The 20,781-nt window shown below is 40.9% G+C and overlaps 1 protein-coding gene across 1 annotated transcript; it reads left to right on the top strand.

Annotated features, from left to right (window-relative positions):
• Window positions 1–754: 754 nt before the first annotated feature.
• NKX2-8 (NK2 homeobox 8) lies at window positions 755–4,694 on the top strand. The gene is made up of 2 exons (XM_088145073.1): window positions 755–911; window positions 4,177–4,694. Exons 1-2 carry the CDS (start codon window positions 755–757, stop codon window positions 4,692–4,694), a joined length of 675 nt encoding a protein of 224 aa, XP_088001199.1.
• Window positions 4,695–20,781: the final 16,087 nt, after the last annotated feature.

Raw genomic sequence — 20,781 nt, forward strand, 5'->3', positions numbered from 1 at the left:
CCCGAATACTGAGGTGTGAAGAGAAGGATTCTGGCCCCTTGGAGAAGAGGAGGAGGAGGAATACTAGGTACTTAGGAGCAGCACCTCCCCCCCCCCCTTGAGTGTTTTCCAAATACAGGAAAACAAATAGGTGATGAATAAATCCAGCATGATGAAGAGGCAGGGAGGAATCCAGGCACCTCCAGCGAGGCCACCCCCCCCCCCACCACAAAGCTGCGGATATCCTGCAAGGATTCACTTTGTGGGCAAGAAGGGCGGAGGGGCTGCTGAGGGTGGCTGTGGTCCCCCCCCCTGCCAAAATACCACCCAAGATGTTATTCAGGGTGAACAATCCCCATTATCTGTCCCCACTTTGGCCTAATCAGACAGAATCCGTAATACTGAAGGCGGCTTCCTGCTGGCTTTGGGGAGGGGTCTCTCTCTCTCTTTCTGTTGGGAGGGTGAGGGTGAATCTCTGGGGGAGAGGAGAGGACAGAGGAGTGGGTGGGGGGGAGGGGGAGGTCGCCTTGCTTCCCATTAGAGCTTTAGCACTTGACTAATTCAGGTACTTAGCAGCTCATAGACAGGGCTGGTTGAAAGCAACCAGTGTTTATGGTGGGGAGGACTGTTGATATAAACAGGCGCCCCCGAGGTAAGCGACACTAATCTCCTGCCCGAGGAGAAGCCGGGATGAGTCTCTCTCCCAGCCTGGCCGGTGTCCAGTAGCTTCTCCCCCGCCCGCCCTACGAGTCCCGCCTGGAGCGGGCACCTGGCCATGGCCACCTTAGCCAGGGGCAGCTTCACCGTGCGGAGCCTCTTGGATTTACCTGAACCCGAAGGTGATGGTGGCGGCGACGGGCAGGAGTCAGCAGAAGGCTACGCCGCCTCTCCGTTCCGGGCGTGGATGGAAACCGACAGAAGCCACTATCTGTGTGAGTGCAGGATGGCCAGCTGCGATGGAGCTTGCGGGAGGTTCGGGGGAAGGCGGGAAGGCAGGAAGGGATAGATGTGAGGAATGTGAAACTGAAGGTAGAGCAACCTTGCTAACTTCAGGACCATAGTCCAAGGTATCTGGAGGGCTCCAGGTTGAGGAAGGAGGTGAATAACCCGGAGAAACTGGTCCGGGCTGAAGAAAGGTATCCTATAGAGAACAAAACGACTTTGAAACATTTATACATCTGGAAAGAGAAAGAAGAAAATAGATCAGGATTATATAAGAACACGAGAAGAGGTAAGGCTATAGAGATAGACAGCGTACATACAAAATGCGTTTTTTCCCTTTTTTTGTTCAAACACACACACACCACCGCATGCAAAAGCAAACAGGCACAAAGATAGAAAGAAACTCTAAATCTTGATGTTTTATAGAGGGAAAATATTGTAAATAGGTTTTTCTGGTGGTGAACTATTAAGATGGTGACGTTAAAGTCTTGTTTTGCCTTGTTTGAAAAGTCAGGAATAATGTACTGTACAAATGTCATATCATGCAAGCTAATAGAACCAGTAAATAAATATGTCCTTACATATACGTACACACTGATAAACAGTCACCGTATGCATGCATAAAACACCAGTTTAGGGTTCACCAGCTGGATCAAACTCTATCGAATTATCTATATCTCTACCAGGATCCTGGCTTATTAAATAGCCAAAGATTTTGAAAAAAAAATTGTTTTATTTCCTCTAATTTCTACTTCTGATTCTCCTAATTCTTTTATTTAGCTTGGGGGGAGGACAAATAAATGCTAAAGAACTTTCATATTATTTTAAGGAATTTATCTGTTAGAGGATAAGACATTGAGATAAAAACACATCATCATTATTGCAGTGACTGTAATTCTAGTTACTGTAAATAGACTGCTTGTATTTGTGGAAGCCAATTAGATCTGTGTGTGCAGCTCTTTCCCTTCTGCAAATTCCCTCCCCAGAGTTTAATTTTTCTTTTTAAATTACAAAATATATTTCGAATACATTCTTAAGAAAATGTAATCATTACACCATGTCCAGTGTATCAGCTTTGTTTTACTCTCTCCTCCTTGATGACATTTCCCTAAAATGGGCCGTAATGTTTGAATGTACATTTGTTATTTCTGTTACTGAAAATGATCAAGAGCTGTCCTTAAATAAGACCCTTTACATTTAATTCCTGTTGGTAGAAAGTGGTGGCGAACCCTTCACTTCCAATAGATGGTTAAGCCACTTTTAAGTTTTCCACCGAACTCAGCCAAATTCTTGGCTGAGCAATTCTTTCATTGGGACCTGCTTAAGGAATGGATTCCCCTTTATTTCCAGCACAGATGGAACATAACCTCATGTTAATTCAGCCCCCTCTTTTATAAGACACTGCAGTGGATGCGATGCGACTTCCTAGATGATTGAGATAAAAGGACTTAAATAAAAGTGGAGCTAGCTTTATTGATACAGGGGTGCTTCTACCCAAGGCAACCAGTTAGGCTCCTTTTGCCAATCAGTCTAGGGTTGTAAACTCAACGGCAGGTCTCCCTTTCAGTCGCTTGGCTCCACACAGCTGAAAGCGGCTCTTGGGATGGTGCATCTGTCGCTCCAGAAGGTGCCCTGCTTTTCAGGCAAGGCCCTTGTCCTGTAGGAGCCAACCTTAGTGTCCAAGAGTGAAGCAAACAGGAATTGGGGAGAGTTGAAGATCGCACCCATAAGGCTGGCCACTTCATCTCATCTACTACCTTAACTCCACACAAAACAATAGGAGCCTCCAGGCAGGGAAACGTTTGCTGGGTCACAACACAGATCAGTTGTTCTACCTTCTTAAAATCTAGCAGCCCATCCTTCCAAAAGGGTGACACGCACAAACATGCATACATGATATATATGGGGATCCAGGTCTCCTTCCCTTTGCACATGTATTTATGAAATCCCCCAATTCCTCCATATCTCCGATTCCTTCTCAGCTAAGCTAGAGGGAGGATATGGGGGTATGGGGTATATTGGGGCGGCACTATCTTCCTCTTCTCACTGTAAAGAAAAACCTATTGGTTCTTAAAACATCTGTCACACGCAGGAACCCAAACACAGCCCCATTCCGCGTTCACACATATTCCTGGCTAACATAACTATCCTCCCCCCCCCCCCCCCCAGGCCTGCGGAGGAGACTAGAAGCCCTCTTGCCTCTGTCACTCTACACTTTGACACACTTCTCCCATTCTGCTCATTCTTGCGAGCAACTTCTTTCCCTGGTGTCACTCAGCTTACAATGAATGTGTTCAACTTACTCTGTGGAATAAACCCATTGAACTTCAATAGAACTTAGTTTTGAGCATGCCAGTATAGGGCATTGAGAACCTCTTGGCTGTTTTAGCTTGGAAAATCGTCAGAAATGGAAATCGAAGTAGCTATGCCGCCTCTTCTTCCTTTAGACATCAGTTATATAGGCATACAGTATTTTATTTACATGCCAAATATATCTACATCTGTATGCACATGCATATTTATATTTTCACATAGCTGTTGATAGAAACGATAATAAGGAACAGTATTGGATGAAGAGAGCGGCTTAAGTTCAGGGTAGCTAATACTGCAATCCTCTGCCTGCGTACTTAGATTTTAAACCCCTCTGAGTAACCCTCTTACTTCCACGAAAATCCCAGCCTCCGCGCACTATCCGGAACTGCGGGGTCGCTTCCCGTTTCTACCAAGGTCCATCCATTCGGAAAGGTTTCAGCTTTTGTCGGAGATAGGACAATTACCTGATTTTAATCTCCAACGACGCGGAGGGACAACAGACGTTAAGCGACATTTTAAATGGCCTGACATTTGAATAAGAAGAAATAAAAGAAACTAGGAGAAGTGTGTGTGTGTGGGGGGAATAAACCCTCAAAAGAAGTAGTGAGTGTGAGAAATTTTCAGAGAAAACAATTTATGGGTTAATTCAAATGTTTCACTGGGTACACACACTACCTTGTAAGTACGGTCGAGATCTCTCGCTCGCTCCCCTCCCCTCCGTTTGCTGCCTCGCTCAAAACTTGAGGACATTTACTGAAGGGTTTACGTTTCTAATCGCAGGCTCTGGGTTCACACATCGCCCTAAACCATGGCGTGTTTCCTTTGGAATTGTTTTAGCATGTTGCGAGAAACCCTCCCCGCTCTTCCCTCCCCTTCTTTCCGCCGCGCGGTTTTCCAAAGCAAGCTGATGCCGACAGCCCCGTCTCGGTCTCTCTCCCGCAGCTTCAGAAGAGAGCGGCGCCGAGAGCCGATCGCGCCCGGCCGCCGCCTCGACCCGGGAGGCAGCGCGGCAAGAAGACGAGGAGCAGCTGAAGAAGAAGCGGCGGGTGCTCTTCTCCAAGGCCCAGACGCTGGCTCTCGAGCGGCGCTTCAGGCAGCAGCGCTACCTGTCGGCGCCGGAGCGGGAGCAGCTGGCGCACTTGCTGCGACTGACGCCCACCCAGGTCAAGATCTGGTTCCAGAACCACCGCTACAAGATGAAGCGCGCCAAGGGCGGCGAGCGGGGCGGCGCTGGGGGTGGCCCGCCGCTCATGCGACGGGTGGTGGTGCCGGTGCTGGTGCGCGATGGCAAGGCCTGTCAAAGCTGCAGCAGCGCTACCACCTCCCGAAGCCCCGGCGCGGCACAAGCAGCGTTCAACCTCCCCGGCTACTCGGCATTCCCGCAGGCCACCTCCCTGGGCCTTTTCCCCGCCTACCAGCACTTAGCGCCGCCTTCCTTAGTATCCTGGAATTGGGGCTGAGGAAGGTCCTGAGGCTGGCCGGCCGGAGGGCCGTCTGCCTCCCCGAAGGACTGGACCGGCCGCCTCCTTGACAGAGACACCCTGGTTTTCGCCCGGCCTGCCTGGGACGCTGCCTACCTTTGCTTGGTGCTCTCCGGACTTTGACTGCAATAGGACTAGCTTAGAGTAAACGTTTGGCGGATTGCAGCCAGTTCAAAAAAAAAAAAAAAAGTTCACTATAATGTTCTTGGCAATGAGTGTGCCCAGCAGTCTCCACACAACTGTATTTTCTTTACATGGAAGGTACGCCTAAGTGAGTAGGATGAAAGGAGAAATAAGAGAGTCATTTCACCAGGACTGCCAATCCTATGCACTCCAATTGCACGTTCAGCCTTGTTGCAAAAAGCATGTAAACATGCAGAAGGGAAAGAGACAAGTGGCTGCAATCCTGTGCACGCTCACCCAGGAGTAAGCCTTGTTCTCGAGTAGGGCTCCATAGCAGTTACCTCTGACAAGGCCTGTGGAGGATTGCATTTTAGTGTTGCAACTTTAAGATCATTCAGGTTAATTCCTTCACACACACATCTTTTCAGAAAATGGTGAAGGCTTCCAAATTCAGAAGCGTATTTTTATGGGACAGATTGGGGCCTCCAATCCAGGAGCAGTTGTCCTGGATTCCTTAGTACAGAATAGAAGAAAGCAAAGTTAGGACCCAGAATAATTTGGGAATAAATTCAATGGAAGCCCAATGAGAAGGGGCAAAAACTGTGAATTACCGTACCCCCTAAGCCTTCCTTTTGGCCTTTTGTTTTAGGAATCTAGAAAGACATAAAGAACCAGTTGCGTTTCCTTTTAACTGTAACAGATAGAGAGCAATCTGTGTTGGATGTAGTTTCATTCTGAATAGTTCTAACCACTACTGAATAAACAGGGTTGCTGGAAATAGTGTCTTTTGGGGGTTCAGAAGCTGCCATCAGAAGGTGCTTATACGATCAGGTTGGAAGAGACGGGATTGAAAAAACATGTATTTGATGAGTGGTTCAAACTCCTTGGAAGTGCCTTGTGGCATTTTGTTTAATACAGTGAGGTCATACATCTTCTCAGACATAAGTCTCACTGAACTTAAAGGGCTTCTCTCTGAATAGTTATGCGCTGTAACAAATGTGTCCCAGAACAAATTTTGTGGATTAAAGTCCAGTTGGCAAGTACATGTTACAAGGGTGGTGGTGGAATAAGTAGAGTTTAAATGGTAAATAAATGCCAAATGTACAACCTGCTATGACAAAAAAGTAAATAAATTTTAAATAAGTAAAAAGTAAAGACTCTGATCAAGCTCTCCTGGAAACTACACAGACACATACAAGTACAGATGGAAATCTGATGAAGTCAACTATGGTCTTCAGAAGTTTAATTCAAAGAAACTCAATTTTGAGTAATTTCCATACTAGTGATTGAAGGCATTCCCTCACTGTGGCAAGATGAAGCCTGTCTTTGTTAGTCAGACCTCATTACTGTAATTCATTCCTCTTACCCTTCCAAAGGTATTTCAGAAAGTTCCTCCTGCCCATTAGGGCTGCAATTTTTCAACTGGCTTGCCTGGGGATTCAGAATTTTGGGATTGAATTTTTATTTATCTTATTAATCAAATTTATACGCTGCCCATCTCACTATATAAGTGACTGTAGGTGGCTTATAAGTAAAAGAACTATAAAAATCTTTACAAACATACAAAGCTAAAAAGCTAAAAAAGGCTCAAGCTACCAACCACCCCCAGTGCTGTGAAATTCAACTATTTTCAGCCCTAATGAAGGCAATGCAGATTCTAAGACTTCTATTCAGTTGGGGATAAATTATAGTTGCTTACAAATAAATATTTAAATCCTAGGGGGAAAGGGAGTGAGTATTGGAGGGCAGACGTTTGGGAGAAAGGATACTTAGCCCTTTGTCTGCCCTTCTCTTTTCTGCTTCCTTTTTGGCCCCAACAACTTTCTTTCCCCACGTAGTGATCCTAAGGACTGTCTGTATAGCTGAACTCATGTATGTTGTGGCAGGCCAGGGCAGGGCAGGGCAGGGGCCTGAGGATGCCATCATTTCCTTAGAAAATGACTTCTTCCTTCCCATTCTCTGTCCCTGGTACTGTGAATTAATGGCCATATTAATAAATGCGATTGCTATTGGGTTTACTATATGAATGTATCCAGACAAGACCACTTAGAAGAAATATTCAGGGTGATTCTATTATTGATGGTATAAATAGTCTCAAAAATACTGCTGCAGAATGGGTCTAACAAAAGGTGTAGGTCAGCCTTAGCACTGGGAATTTTGATAAATATTGCATCTTTGTAAAGCAATCTCCTGGCCAATCTGGCCCAAGGTCTGTGGGAACCTACAGCTTAGAAAAATCCACACAATTTAACTTGGAAAGTTGAGCACGCAATCAAATGTATCCCACTGAAAATGACATCCTTCGAAGGGATTGTGCCCCAGATGTATTAAGAAATAATGATGAGGGTTAAAATGCTGTCAGAAATTTGGAACTCTTGTGTGAAAGGTAGCTTTGTCCTGGGAATCTCTAATAATCAGATTTCTTTAGAAAGAAATTTGAACAACTTGGGATTTATTTCTGAATTCCAATAAGAGACCAGACATGTCCTTCCTTATGCCCCAATAAATGTTGCAATTTAATATTTTCTACTCCACGATTCAACTGAAAAGTCTGAAGCATTTTATGTTGTTGACTGATTTTATTAAAATAACATAGCATAAAAAAAAAATCCAAGACGTTAATAATCAAGCCCTTTTTCCTTTGTGTACGCCTGATGCTGGCCACGTTGAAAATGTTTTGAGGAGTGATATATAACAGCCCGTGGCAATTTAATTGGGAAGCATTCAAACACTACCACAAATGGTTATAATCTGCATTTCTTTCTGTCAGTTACCCCAGGCTGGGCAGAGACTGGTTTTTGGGCCATCAAATAAAGAACATGCTTTTATCCTTTCTCTTTCTGATATTTATGCACTACACCTTGCCCTGCCACATACCCCTCAGAAATTCAGACCTGAATTCAACTATAGGCTTAGGAAAATGGGTAGAAGCCACAACTTGACTCTACTCTCCTTTACAGCTCCAAAGGAAAGCGTGTGTGTGTGTTGTTGCTGTTGTTTACTTTTAAGTAGTTCAGGAGTGGGGGAACTGACGGATGATGAGAATTTGGACATTGCTGAACTAAAAGTCCCAGCATCCCTGAACATCAGTGTGAGATTCTGGGAGGTGGGACTCATAGTTCAGCAAACTCTGGAAGGCCATCATTCCCACCCCACTCTTTCTGAAACACACCACTTGAAATAGGCCTGTCTTCAATAGCTCCTCTTGCTTCAGAGGTATCATCCAGATTTTCCTCCCCCAACTTGGTACTTTCCAGCTGTGTTGGGTTACATTACTCTGAACATTCCCAGCTAGCAAGGGGATACTGGCTGGAGATGATGGAGGACACATAGTAGCCCCTGTGGTGTTGACTACTGATCCTTGCGTGTTTTCCTCATACCTACGTGCTGAGGATTTTGCTGATACCTTTGGCTGCATCTTTTGAGTCCATCCTTGGGAAGAGCTGGGATGGTTGTGTTGTTATTGTTGTGGGTCCCATTCTGTGTTTCTGGAAGATCCTTGAGTGAGAGCAGTTTGGATGGTGGACAGTCCTGTTGTCACCTGTTTTTCTTCTTTCTTTTTCCTTTCTTTTTCTTTTTTTCTTTTTTCTTGTTTTGGTCTCAGCTGCTGGCCACCTTGCTTTCCATATGGTTGGGGTTATCTCAGAAGAATCTCTAAGAGAATCGTTCCTTAAACCTCCCTTTGTCTCGGAGGTTGAAAAGGACATTGTGGTGCCTGAAAAGGACCTAGACAAAATCCTCACTGTTTCAATTCAGGACTGTTTAATCAGCGCCTAGTGACAATTTTATGGGCTTTGGGCTGCACAATGGTATCTTTTGAAAACCTTGTGGCCTTCAGGAAAACAAAGAGCTCGAATTTTATGGGCTTACAGCTTAAATTAGAACCGTACCAGTGGGTTGAGGAGATTATCAAATTTGTATCATAAAGCACACACATACAAACACCCCTCCAACCTATGATTGCAAGGATGTGTGTGTGTGATAGAGGGTGGTGTGATTTTCAGAAATGGACTTTGTAGAAGATAGACTGGAAGCTCAACCTGATAAGCTGAATAGCCAGCTTGGTCACAGACCAAGAGTGTTCCCCCTCCCTCTTGTTCATAAGCAACCTGAACTTCATGAAAGAAAAGAAATGACTTTGCATTCTGCCTAAAATAATGTCCTCCAAGTGAAGAAAAGATACTGATTTCTACATGGAGGAGAGAAGGGAGACTTGCTGTATTGTGAGGAAAAATCAAAGGTGCTTCAATTTTGATTTAATACAATGTGTGAATGCAGCCTTTGTGGATTTTATGGCTTAATATGTTATATGTGAACAAGGCTAATGTGGCTTAGTCAACAATTCAGTTTAGGCGAATCATGGCTTAACATGATGTATGAACCCAGAGAGTAAATACAATTTCTGTCTAGCAGGTTGGTTCCCTGGGGGCTCTCCACACTCTCTTCTGGGCCCCAGATACTATCTCATCATATAGAAGATACAGGACATCTTTTTTCCTTCATCCAGCTTGGATGACCCTCATAACAGAATGTGTTTCTCTGAAAAAAGATCTTCTGCTGATGTCTGAGGTTGGTATACTAAGCATTCATTTAGATCTACAACTCTAAAGGGTTGTATCCCCATCTGAGACACACAGTGGTCAAATCTCACACTGGGAGACAGGCAGCAGTGATGAAGAGGAGAACAGCTAGTAACAAAGGCAAAGAGGAGAAAGTGAGCCCTTGCTGAAGGAAAGTTTCTTCTCCAAGGATCCTCCAAAATTAGGAGACAGCAGTGCAAGGGGGCCACGCTGCTATGGAAAGAAACCAAACTATGGGCCATCTTCACATGACACTGGAGTCTGCAGAAATGGAATCTGCTGCACTTATTCTCCTGCCACTAAGGTAAATATCAGAAAGGGACCTTCAAACCAAGTGCAGCAGTGGCTTCTATAATAGATTGCTTTCTCCCTCCATGAGAAGTTTTGCAAGTCAGCATTGACTTTAAAAAAACAACAACTGCTTTCCCTGCAATTGGGAGGATTCTCAGGGAAGCCAGTTGACTTTATAAAGCTCCACTATAATTTTCACAGAACAGAAAACACTACAATGTGTCTCCATCCATCCACATGCTGTAACATAATTTAACACAGTAAACACAAGGCAGTGGATTGGAAGAAGGGAAATGCTGGCTCTTTATTAGCTTTCCTTGACCTGGTGAGATTGCAAATCCCATTATGCTTAGCCAGCATGGTGAACAACCATGTCAGCTGGATATGATGGGAGCTGCAAAGAAAGAACCAGATTAGGGAAAACTACTTAACGTGGAGTGTGTGCAATGGCAGTTATGATGCTATTTTTAAAAATGTATGCAGACCACCTTTGCGGATACAGCCAAATGGAGAATGTAACACTGGAATCCATACAATCATACTCATAGGAAATGAAATTAACCCTGGAAGAGCTGTCCTATATATGCATGATTTCTCTACTGCTTTTTTTTTAAACTAAATTTAGATTTTCAACTAAATGTATACACTAATGCTGCTGAAAAGCTGTGTGTGTGAAGTGAGTATTCTTTCTGTGACAGCTGGTTATTCATGTGCACAAGAATCACTTAATGTTCCACTACTGCAATAATATGTACAGTGCATTCGGAAAGTATTCAGACCCCCTTCACTTTTTTCAATTGTGTTATGTTGCAGCCTGATACTACAATTGTTCAAATTCATATTTTTTCTCATTAATCTACACTCAGTACCCCATAATGACAAAGTGAAAACAGAATTTTAGAAATGTCTGTAAATTTATTAAAAAGGAAAAACTGAAATATCACATTGGCATAAGTATTCAAAACCTTTGCAACAACACTTGAAATTTAGCTCAGGTGCCTCCCATTTCTCTTGATTGTTGCTGTTTCTACACCTTGATTAGAGTCCACCTGTGCTAAATTAAATTGATTGGACATGATTTGGAAAGGCACACAGCTCTCTATAGAAAGCCTCACAGCTGACAATGCATACTGTATCAGAGCAAAAGCCATGAGGTCAAAGGAACTGCCTGCGGAGCTCAGAGACAGGATTATTGCAAGGCACTGTTGAGCAGAGTACAGCAGTGCTCCCAAAAACCCTTTGCCCAGGGAAAAAGATACTCACCAGCATGATAGGTTTGCAAACTGCAATGTCCATATCTTGTTCTCCAAAGAAACTTAGCCAGAAAATATATACTATCTGGTTGTTTATTGATAAAAATGCAAAACTTTATAAAATACAAGTTGTATACAAAATATATAAAAACCCACTTCTTCTCATATATTCAGCATCCAAGACTTATCCACAAAAACGAAGTCTCTAGCCAAAAACTCTCAGAGAAGAGGTACACTACTTGGTTATTAGTTACAACTACATAATCCATAAATCTACATACCTACATAGGGGCTGCAACTGTAACTGCAACTACCAAAGCTGGGCATACATGCTCCAGTTATATTTTCACTCCATGCCCCCCCACTGGGTAACTAGCATACACACACCAATAGGTGGCAGTAAATAGCAGTATATGTGCACAACACACAATAACAAATTACACTAACAATAACAACTTTGTCACATGACTCATATAGCCATAATATTGTTGTACAGATAACGGGATGAACTTCTTTCCCATGAGAAAATCCTGACAGGCACAGATCTGGGGAAGGCTACAAAAAAAAATTTCTGTGGCACTGAAGGTTCCCAAGAGCACAGTGGCCTCCATAATTCTCAAATGGAAGAAGCTTGGCACAACCAGGACTCTTCCAAGAGCTGGTTGCCCAGCCAAATTGAGCAATTGGGGGAGAAGAGCCATAGTAAGAGAGGTGACCAAGAACCCGATGGTCACTCTGACTGAGCTCTAGAGATCCTGTGTGGAGATGGGACAAAGTTCCAGAACGACAACCATCACTGCAGGCCTCCACCGATCTGGGCTTTATGGAAGAGTGGCTGGACGGAAGCCTCTCCTCAGTGCAAAACACATGAAAGCCCGCTTGGAGTTTGCAAAAAAGCACCTGAAAGACTCTCAGACTGTGAGGAACAAGATTCTCTGGTCTGATGAAACCAAGATTGAACTGCTTGGACTCAATTCTAAACGTTATGTCTGGAGGAAACCAGGCACTGCTCATCACCTGCCCAATACCATCCCAACAGTGAAGCATGGTGGTGGCAGCATCATGCTGTGGGGGTGTTTTTCAGCAGCAGGGACTGGGAGACTGATCAGGGTTGAGGGAAAGCTGAATGGAGCAAAGTACAGAGATATCCTCAATGAAAACCTGTTCCACAGCACTCAGGACCTCAGACTGGGCCGAAGGTTCACCTTCCAACATGACAATGATCCTAAGCACACAGCCAAGACAACACAGGAATGGCTTAGGGACAACTCTGAGGATGTCCCAGCCAGAGTCCTGACTGGAACCCTATCAAACATTTCTGGAGAGACCTGAAAATGGCTGTCCACCAACGGTCCCCATCCAACCTGATTGAGCTTGTGAGGATTTGCAAAGAAGAATGGCAGAAAATCTCCCAATCCAGGTGTGCAAAGCTTGTCGCGTCATACCGAAAAAGACTCAAGGCTGTAATTGCTGCCAAAGGTGCTTCAACAAAGTACTGAATAAAGGGTCTGAATACTTATGCCAATGTGACATTTCAATTTTTCCTTTTTAATAAATTTACAGACATTTCTAAAATTCTGTTTTCACTTTGTCATTATGGGGTACTGAGTATAGATTAATGAGAAAAAAAATGAATTTGAACGATTGTAGTATTAGGCTGCAACATAACAAAATTGAAAAAAGTGAAGGGGGTCTGAATACTTTCCGAATGCACTGTAAATATATCTGCGTAAACCACTTTAAAAAGATACTGGTCAAGACAGCAGAATTAGATCAGCTGTTACATTTATAGTAATGTTCCATTTGAATCTAGGCTAGGCTGCAATTCAGCCAAAACACTGAAATAAATTTGATGCTAAATTTGTAAAATGGGAGGTGTTTGTGCTCAAATCTATGGGATTTTGTGCTCCTTTACCTGCATGTTTTTAATATTATCACCATCTTCTCTTAAGTATGCATGAATGTAGGTAACGAAATCTGCACATCCTCCAAAGTATTATTGTTACTGTTATCTATAGAGTGTTCAACATTTTCCCACTGTTCTTTCAGTAATTTTTGCAACCATATTTATTACCATATAGTTATAACATTATATGGGAATCCAAAGTAAATTTTTATGTTGGTGCATACTATTATGCTTTCATACAGATTCTAGCATATACATGATGAGCTAGAGATGCCTGCCATGCTGCCTGGTAAAAAAGAACAGTGGCTTCACTGAAAATGAATCACAAACACTTTTGAAACTTAGCCAAGCGAAGCGATGCAAATGTATTGGAAGGGAGGGAATCCCACTCATCTCCTCCAAGTTATGCACTCAATTCCTAGGATGGACTGTCACTTTTTTCTCTTAATCAGATATCTTTTAAAAAAATATGTCAAGTTCTGTGCATCCTGTCTATGAAGAAATTTGAATATGAAAGAAAGTTCTGGGAGGGCCAATGGTTACAGCTGTTTCCAGCATGAAGAGCAATGCTTTCTACACAGCCATAAAAATGAGAAGATTCTCAAAAGAGAGAGAGAAAGGGATAATTTTAATATAACACTACAACCTATTTGAATATGGGAGGAATCAAACATAGTGTTTTAAGAGCTAAGCCTTGGGGGGGATGCGATTTTCTATTTTTTTCCCTCTTATTCACATTTTTTGAATCTCATTATTTCCATATAATTTATGAAGTATTTTGTGGGTTTTCATTAATCTTATGGGGGAAAAAATCATTCTTATTATTTTCTGACATCCTCACTTTGATGCTATCCCTTTTTTTTCCAGAATAAATCTCTCACCTCAAGAAATCAATTTAAACTTCTGGTAAGAGCTGTCTGTTAGGAGAGGGTATATCAGTTCCAGTCCAGTCTGAATCCTTGATTTGGTTTGGTCTCTTGTCATCTGTTTAAATGTTTTAAAAGATCTATCTGAAAATCAAGTTAATTCACTTTTCCAAATTGTTTTAAAGAAAATGCACCTGATTTGATCTCACAATTTGATCTGAGTCATCTATTTGATTTGGAAAGTCAATTCAATTTGGAAATTCTTTGCATAGCCCTATTATTCCTTTCTTTCCTGCAGCCTGCTGCTTGGGAGAAAAAGGAAACTGTCAAAAAGATTGAAAAATAATAGCAGGGAGAGAATGGGTGGCCACAGCCTCTTTTGGCCCTGTCCTACCACCTCTTAATTTATCCTTGTCCATGAAGCAATTTCCAACAGGTTATTCCTGGAGGAATGTGGTAGAAAAAAGGCTTGTTGGCTTCCAGAGGAAGAATGATGGGCCGAAGACAGTTCTACAAAAAGTGGAGCTGACGACTGTGGTGAAGAATGAAGAGCCAGCGAGCAGACCAGCTCTTTGAACCTCTCCGGACAAAGGAGAGGATGAGAGATTGCCCGCAAGTGCTCCAGACAGTTGCTCCTCATGAGAAGACTGCAAGACAGTGGTCTCCAGAGGGTTTAGAGCTCTGGGAGATGAGGGAATAGCCATCTTGCTCAACCCATGGTTGGCACCTTTGGAATTCACATACTTTTCTAATCACTTTTGGAAATTATGAACTATTTTTCAGCTATTAGAAACCTTTGGATCAACAAGGTTGAAAGCACCAGGTGAGTTTGCCTTCAATCCATAACGAAAGAAAATTTCAACTACAATCTGAAAAACTTAATTTTTTTTTAAATAATCAGCAAAAGGTTGATTAAAAATTTGATTTTAGAAAGCTACAAACGGACTAAAGGTCCAAATAAATTTAAAATAAGATTTTGGAATTAATTATACAGAATCCTTCCCATGGGAAATGCTTTTGTTTTGAATTTTTGAAAAAATATAATAAGATAAGATTTTAAATACTGGACACTAGAGGGAACTAAAGGTTTAACTTAAAGGAGAAGAGCACATAAATTTGACTAATAGGTACAGAATGGTGCAAAACATTCTAATACTGGATATACTGAAGGATACTTTTGAAAAATCAAATTAATAATGTCAACAGCGATATCTGCCTCTATGGATAGATTGTGTCTAAAAGATGTTATGGAACAAGTTTTACCTGACAAGACAGAGACTGAGTTGAAAGTGGATTTACAAATGATAGGCTACAAGAATGACATGGAAAAAGATGTTACACTGGACATACAAAAGAAACCAGCTGGTGTTTTAATAATTAAAGGGGACATCCAAACAATAAACCAAAAGAATGACCTGAAAAATTCTTCTATATTGGATTTACAAAAGAGATTTGTTAAAGCTTTGAAGAATCTCATGAGAAGGGACAAAGAAGAAATGAAAAGAAATTAAATTCTACATTATTTGAATGGACTAAAGATTAAGATTGTTAGAAGTAAAAGGAAGGAATATAAGGTTGGTTTATTTGATCAAGGATAAAATAGATATGTTGTTACTTCTGGTAACCCTTAATGGACTTTTGCTGACACCAGGACTGAAATGACAATGCTTTATGGATTTGTTTATAGATAAGAAATAGGATATGAGAAGAAGAGATCATTTGTTGTAATTGAAGAGGTGAGAAGTCACTAAAATTGTTTATATTTGCTCTGATGAAGGTTGGAAGTCTCTTTATATATATATATATATTTTCTTTACTATATTCTTACTTTTCTTTCTTCTTTCTTTCTATTCATGTCTTTTTTCCCTTTGCCCCTTTTACCCTTTCTTTTAATTTGTATTAGTTTATATTATTGTAATTATAATATTTAATAAAATTACTTGAAAAAGAAAAGCAGAAAGGGTTGTCTATTTTGGTCTCTATTAAATTGAAACAACCTGGAACTCAGCAAGATACACATTTTTTGTGCAAAAATTCTCTGGTTAATTCTGTTATTTAAGCTGGAGAAAGGCCTCTCTTTCAAATTCTTGGGAACTGCTGCCGTAGTAGAGTCACTTGCTTTCTCTACCTGGATGCCTTCCAAGCATGTTCGATCAGGACACCTGTCATTTCTAGCTGGCATGTTTGATAATGTTTCCTGAAGATGACAAGAATTGCAGTCCATCATATTTGGAGGGCACTATTTTGGGAAAAGATGATATAGACAGTACTAAGCCTGATGGGCCATGGATCTGAAAACCATATAACACTGCTTCCTTTTTGAAGGAAGGTTGAAGAATTGAAAGTGCTTCCTTTAGTGTAGAAAACAAGATAATTGCTAGTCTCTTGATACTTTATCTGTAAGAGCACATGTTGAGCGGGCACTACAAATGCATAGAAGAAAAGACACAGACTGGCCCATGCATTCTACCATTCCGAATCCAAACTGTTCCCTTTTGTTCCTGTTGCACAAATTCTTTATTTGTAGCTTGTCCAGAGAATTTCCATGCAGATGGATGAAATACTAAGAGTGCAGAATATTCCTAAAAATATTAATTTTTCTTAATATAATTAAAACCTCTACACAAATACTTTCAGTTATATTATAATAATCAGTCTATAAAAGGGAATGCCAGAGTACTAGTGCTATAGAGACACGTTCATTTTCTTCTGCCTTTTCCTAGTAGGAAGCATAGGCCATTAGCTTCTCTTAACCACTTTGCTCACCCATCTTTTCTTCTGAAGATGTTGCATCAAATTGACAGGCACTTCTATTTTGCCCATGATTAAATGATAACTTTCTATTGTAGTTTTCAAAGCCCTATTTTATATGGTCATTTACAAAGTGAAAAGCAGTCTGATTTCAGGAGCGCTTGTTAGACATTTATGATGCTGTCATCATTTCTTCAGAAAATCATGCACCTGCAGCTGGAGTCAGCTACCTGTCATCTATGGAAGAATTGCCCATCCTTCAAAGCATTTAAATATTGTCTTCACTGTCAGCAATAACAACAGCAGGAGGGAGGCTTCCGGTAGGTTAACCACATGCTGATTGAGCCTTGTTGCTTCAAGAGGTGGAATGATTTGTGATACTTAGTGATAAAAGGAATAGCTACTTTGTTAGTGCTATTTTAATAGGGTTTTTTCCTGTCTTTTCCCCCCCGTTAGAACTTGTCATTTATGATAGAAGAGTAGCTAGCTGAGATATGAGTATCAGATCAAACCATCTTTGTAGTAAACTGCAGCAGAGGCAGTAATGCTCTCTATGTATGACTAGGAGAGTATGGAAAATAGCAAGTGGGCTGATAAAAACAGCATCTAATGAAATAAATGTGATGATGGGATGTCTTTCATGTGGGCTGCAAATACATGTGTGCCTCCTGGCTATGGGGGCATGAAGATGAAATGCAAAGCAAATGCTGTAAGATGCAAGGATACAGTTTGCTGAAACTGAAGGATGCACTGGACATAGTTCAGTTGGTTGAGTATTTCCCCAATCAACACTTTTCTTGATACCTGTCCTATTTTGGTGTGTCTGCTGCTGCCTGGGTGGACTGACTACCTTTTCTGACTCTTTAGTTAACTGTTCCCATTTGCAATTAGGCACACATTCCAGATGTCTTCTTTGCTGCTCGTTGCTTCTGTGTACCTCTTCGGAGTGACCAGTACAGGAGGCCCATCTCAGTGTTGCCATCCTTTTTTCCTATCAAAACCTTGATTGATGATATTCTACTCCAAACTTTCAATGCAGGATTTGCATTGCAAGGTGCTTCTACAGTAGAAGTCTAGAAAACATTCAGATTTTAAAAGCATGCCACGGGTGGTTTCACAAAGATACTGCCATGGCATTAAACCTCGTTATAGAAATGACTGTGGCATGTCCAGCCAAACACTTAGGAGTTGGGAAGGCTGTAAGCACTGGTAAATGTGTTCAGCTACTGAGAATGAGGGACAAAAAGAATGACATAGTCTTATGACCAGATCTGAGAGCTACATGAGGCTATACTATCTTCAGAATGGCTCTATGTTGTCATGACATAGCCAAATCTGATTAGTTATACAGCAGTGTTGTTGCTTTAATGTCATCATTCAAATGGCTAAGTTATTCTTGATTGACAAGATCATTTACTGTTTAGAACTGGTCAGTAAAAGGAAGACTTACTACTACCGCTGTGACTACTACTGTTACTGTACAAAAGAAAATACTGGGACTGTTGCAAATGTTTTAGCAAACAGTCAAAAATGGAAAAAAGAGGAATTGGTAGAAAAAGCCAATTTATGTTCATCATAAAAATGTTCGTTAATATTTAGCTCATTTTGCATATTATTCTATTAACTGATGTATATGTGTTTCTCATTATCCTTGAATTCTTCCCTGCCTCCTCTTAGATAGGCTGTGTTGTATCTTGCTGCATGTGAGTAGTTCAAGAGCATGCACAGAGCATTCATTGAGATGAAAAAGTCCTCTTTTGTTATTTCAACTGATGTGATATCCATAGGAAATGCCACTTTAGACAAAAATTAAGGCATGTGTATGTACTGGGGTAAGTCTGGTCCTTATTACAGACAACAGTGCAGAAGACTTTTAAAAATAATAAATGGGTGCCAGATAAAGACACATATGTTTCCCATCCCTGCTTTATATTGCTATTGTTTTAATTATCCTATTTTCTATAACTTATCCTATTATTCTAGTCTGTACAATGCCTTTGGTTTTTACACCTGGATTTATGATTAACCACATTTTCTGTCAATCTGTTTTGCTTATAAACATCCAGAAAATTATTTTATCTTTAAATGAAGCATTTGATGCTCCTCTGTTTAATGCACAATTGGAATTAAAATGATTCTTTCTAAACAAAAGATAAAAATATTCATATAAAATAACGATATTTTCTAGATGCTAAAATAAAGTGCAGAGTAATTTAGTTGGGATAATTGGTGGAGGTGGGGAGGAGAACACTGTAATGTTTGATTGCATAAACTGTGCTGAGAAATTTCTAGTTTAAAATACTAATACTTCATTATCTTTCATTTGTATTTATTCACTCATTCATGGGTCACAAATTTAGAGATTGGTTAAAAGACCACTTCAAACATTTGGCCCATAAAAATTCAAACAAAAGGATGAAGAAACTTTTTGAAGTTCTGAGCATCTGGTAAGCACAGATATCAAGAATGCAGATCAAAGGGAACAATGGGTTCAATTCACAACATTCATACAGTACATGTGTTTGATAGCTGATTATAGTTACGTGGTTTCCTGAAGAATGTTTGCTCAGCAATGCAGGAGGGAAGTATTTTGCTCCATCAATACCGTTACTTCCTTTGTCTGATCAAAGTTGGGTTCAACAAGAGAGTCAAGAGATGCAATTCAATCACCACTTGTGTTGGTTTAGACCTATGAAAGTCAATGGGATTGCATTAGAGCAAATGAGAATTGAGTTCTTCTTTACCAAATGTAGAGCAGATCCTGAATGTGAGAGGAATAAATGCTGTATTATGAAGTTATGATCATAAGCATTTTCTTTTTCAGAGTACAGTAATTGTTCTCTTTAGGATTCTATAGAAATGAGGTAGCAAAAAGAAATAATTGTTATAAAGCTCTCAACAGTTATTTTCCATGTGTTCATTCTCAAATGGGGATGAACAGATTTGAAGGTCAATGCAAATACAGATTATGTCTTGAGCTGATCAATACTTAATTCAGAATGTGGGGATACATAGCTTTTTTTTTTTTATGTTGCCTTTGAGTCAGTGTCTGGAGAAGCCCCTGCAGATTTCAGAAGTGGTTTGCCATTGCCTCCTTCCTTAGGGCTGACAGAGAGTGACTGGCCCAAGGTCACCTAGCTGGCTTTGTGCCGAAGGCAGGACTAGAACTCACAGTCTCCTGGTTTCTAGCCTGATGCCTAAACCACTGTACCAAACTGGCTCTCCCCCTTTGAGTCAGAGTTGACTCCTTGGACAAGTCCCTGCAGTTTTCTTTTTCTGGCAAGGGTTTTCAGAAGTGGTTTGCCATTGGCCGCTTCCTAGGGCTGAGAGAGGGTGACTGGCTGTGGCTTTGTGCCTAAGGTGGGACTAGAACTCATGGTCTCCCGGTTTCTAGCCTGATGCTTTAACCATTACACTAAACTAGCCCTCCCATAGCATTTGGTAACAGAATATTCACAGAATGAATAAATGACATTGTTTGGACTTCAAACATTTCTGGAGTCTTCAGTATAAATTGGAATGCCTTGCCTGATAAGGAGTGCCTTTGCTTTAGAATATTAGAATATAGTAACAATCCTGAAAGAAAGAGCAATTGTCCGTCATTTATAATCTTCTCCAGTGACAATACTTTTATCAGTAGCAGCCAAAATAGCACAAAAGAATATTCAAACATTCCATTTCTCCAAAACTTTTGCAAGCTGCTACAAAAACAGATGCTGAAGCAGGGGATATCAAAAATTAGGCTTATCTTTCAGCTGTGAGATGTGCAGTTTAAAATCTGTCCCACAATGGAGACTGTAGACTAAATAAATTTGTTAGTAATTGGTGTTACATATGTCAGTTTACTTTTAGGATTTATGAGAAAGAAAACTGTTTCCTTTCCCTCCTTAGCTCTGAAAACACAAATGTCATACATACTTCACAATGCCTTTGGTCCGACAATGTCAGAGCAAGATTACTGTCTGCTGAGCAGAGAGCAGAAATTGACATTGCAGTCTTTATAAAAAGTAATTTTGAATACTTCTTTAGGTAAATGTCAATTAAGGTAAGTTCAATCAAAGTAAGCTAAAATTAGGTCAGTTAATGTATTATACCCAACTGTAAATTTTAGTAATTTTTTAATGGACTAATATGAAAAAATGCTTGTTTATCATGTGCCTTAAAATAGTCTTCCTCTGAAATCAGGATAGCTAAATGTTGCTTTTTTCCAAACCTTTTTTTTAAAAAATGGGCCATGCTCATAAAAAATTGAAAATCCAGAGTTTAGATAACGAACGTTAATCTACTGTTTCATTT

This window comes from Python bivittatus, unplaced genomic scaffold, assembly GCF_059951505.1.
Source record: "Python bivittatus isolate LINGU-HERP-01145 unplaced genomic scaffold, Pbiv_v1 ctg000480_np1212, whole genome shotgun sequence".
NCBI classification, from domain to species: domain Eukaryota; kingdom Metazoa; phylum Chordata; class Lepidosauria; order Squamata; family Pythonidae; genus Python; species Python bivittatus.

Coding starts and splice junctions, on each gene's coding strand:
- NKX2-8 (XM_088145073.1), top strand. CDS start 755: ATGGCCACCTTAGCCAGGGGCAGCTTCACCGTGCGGAGCCTCTTGGAT. Junction 912..4,176: donor CGACAGAAGCCACTATCTGT/GTGAGTGCAGGA, acceptor TCTCTCCCGCAG/CTTCAGAAGAGAGCGGCGCC.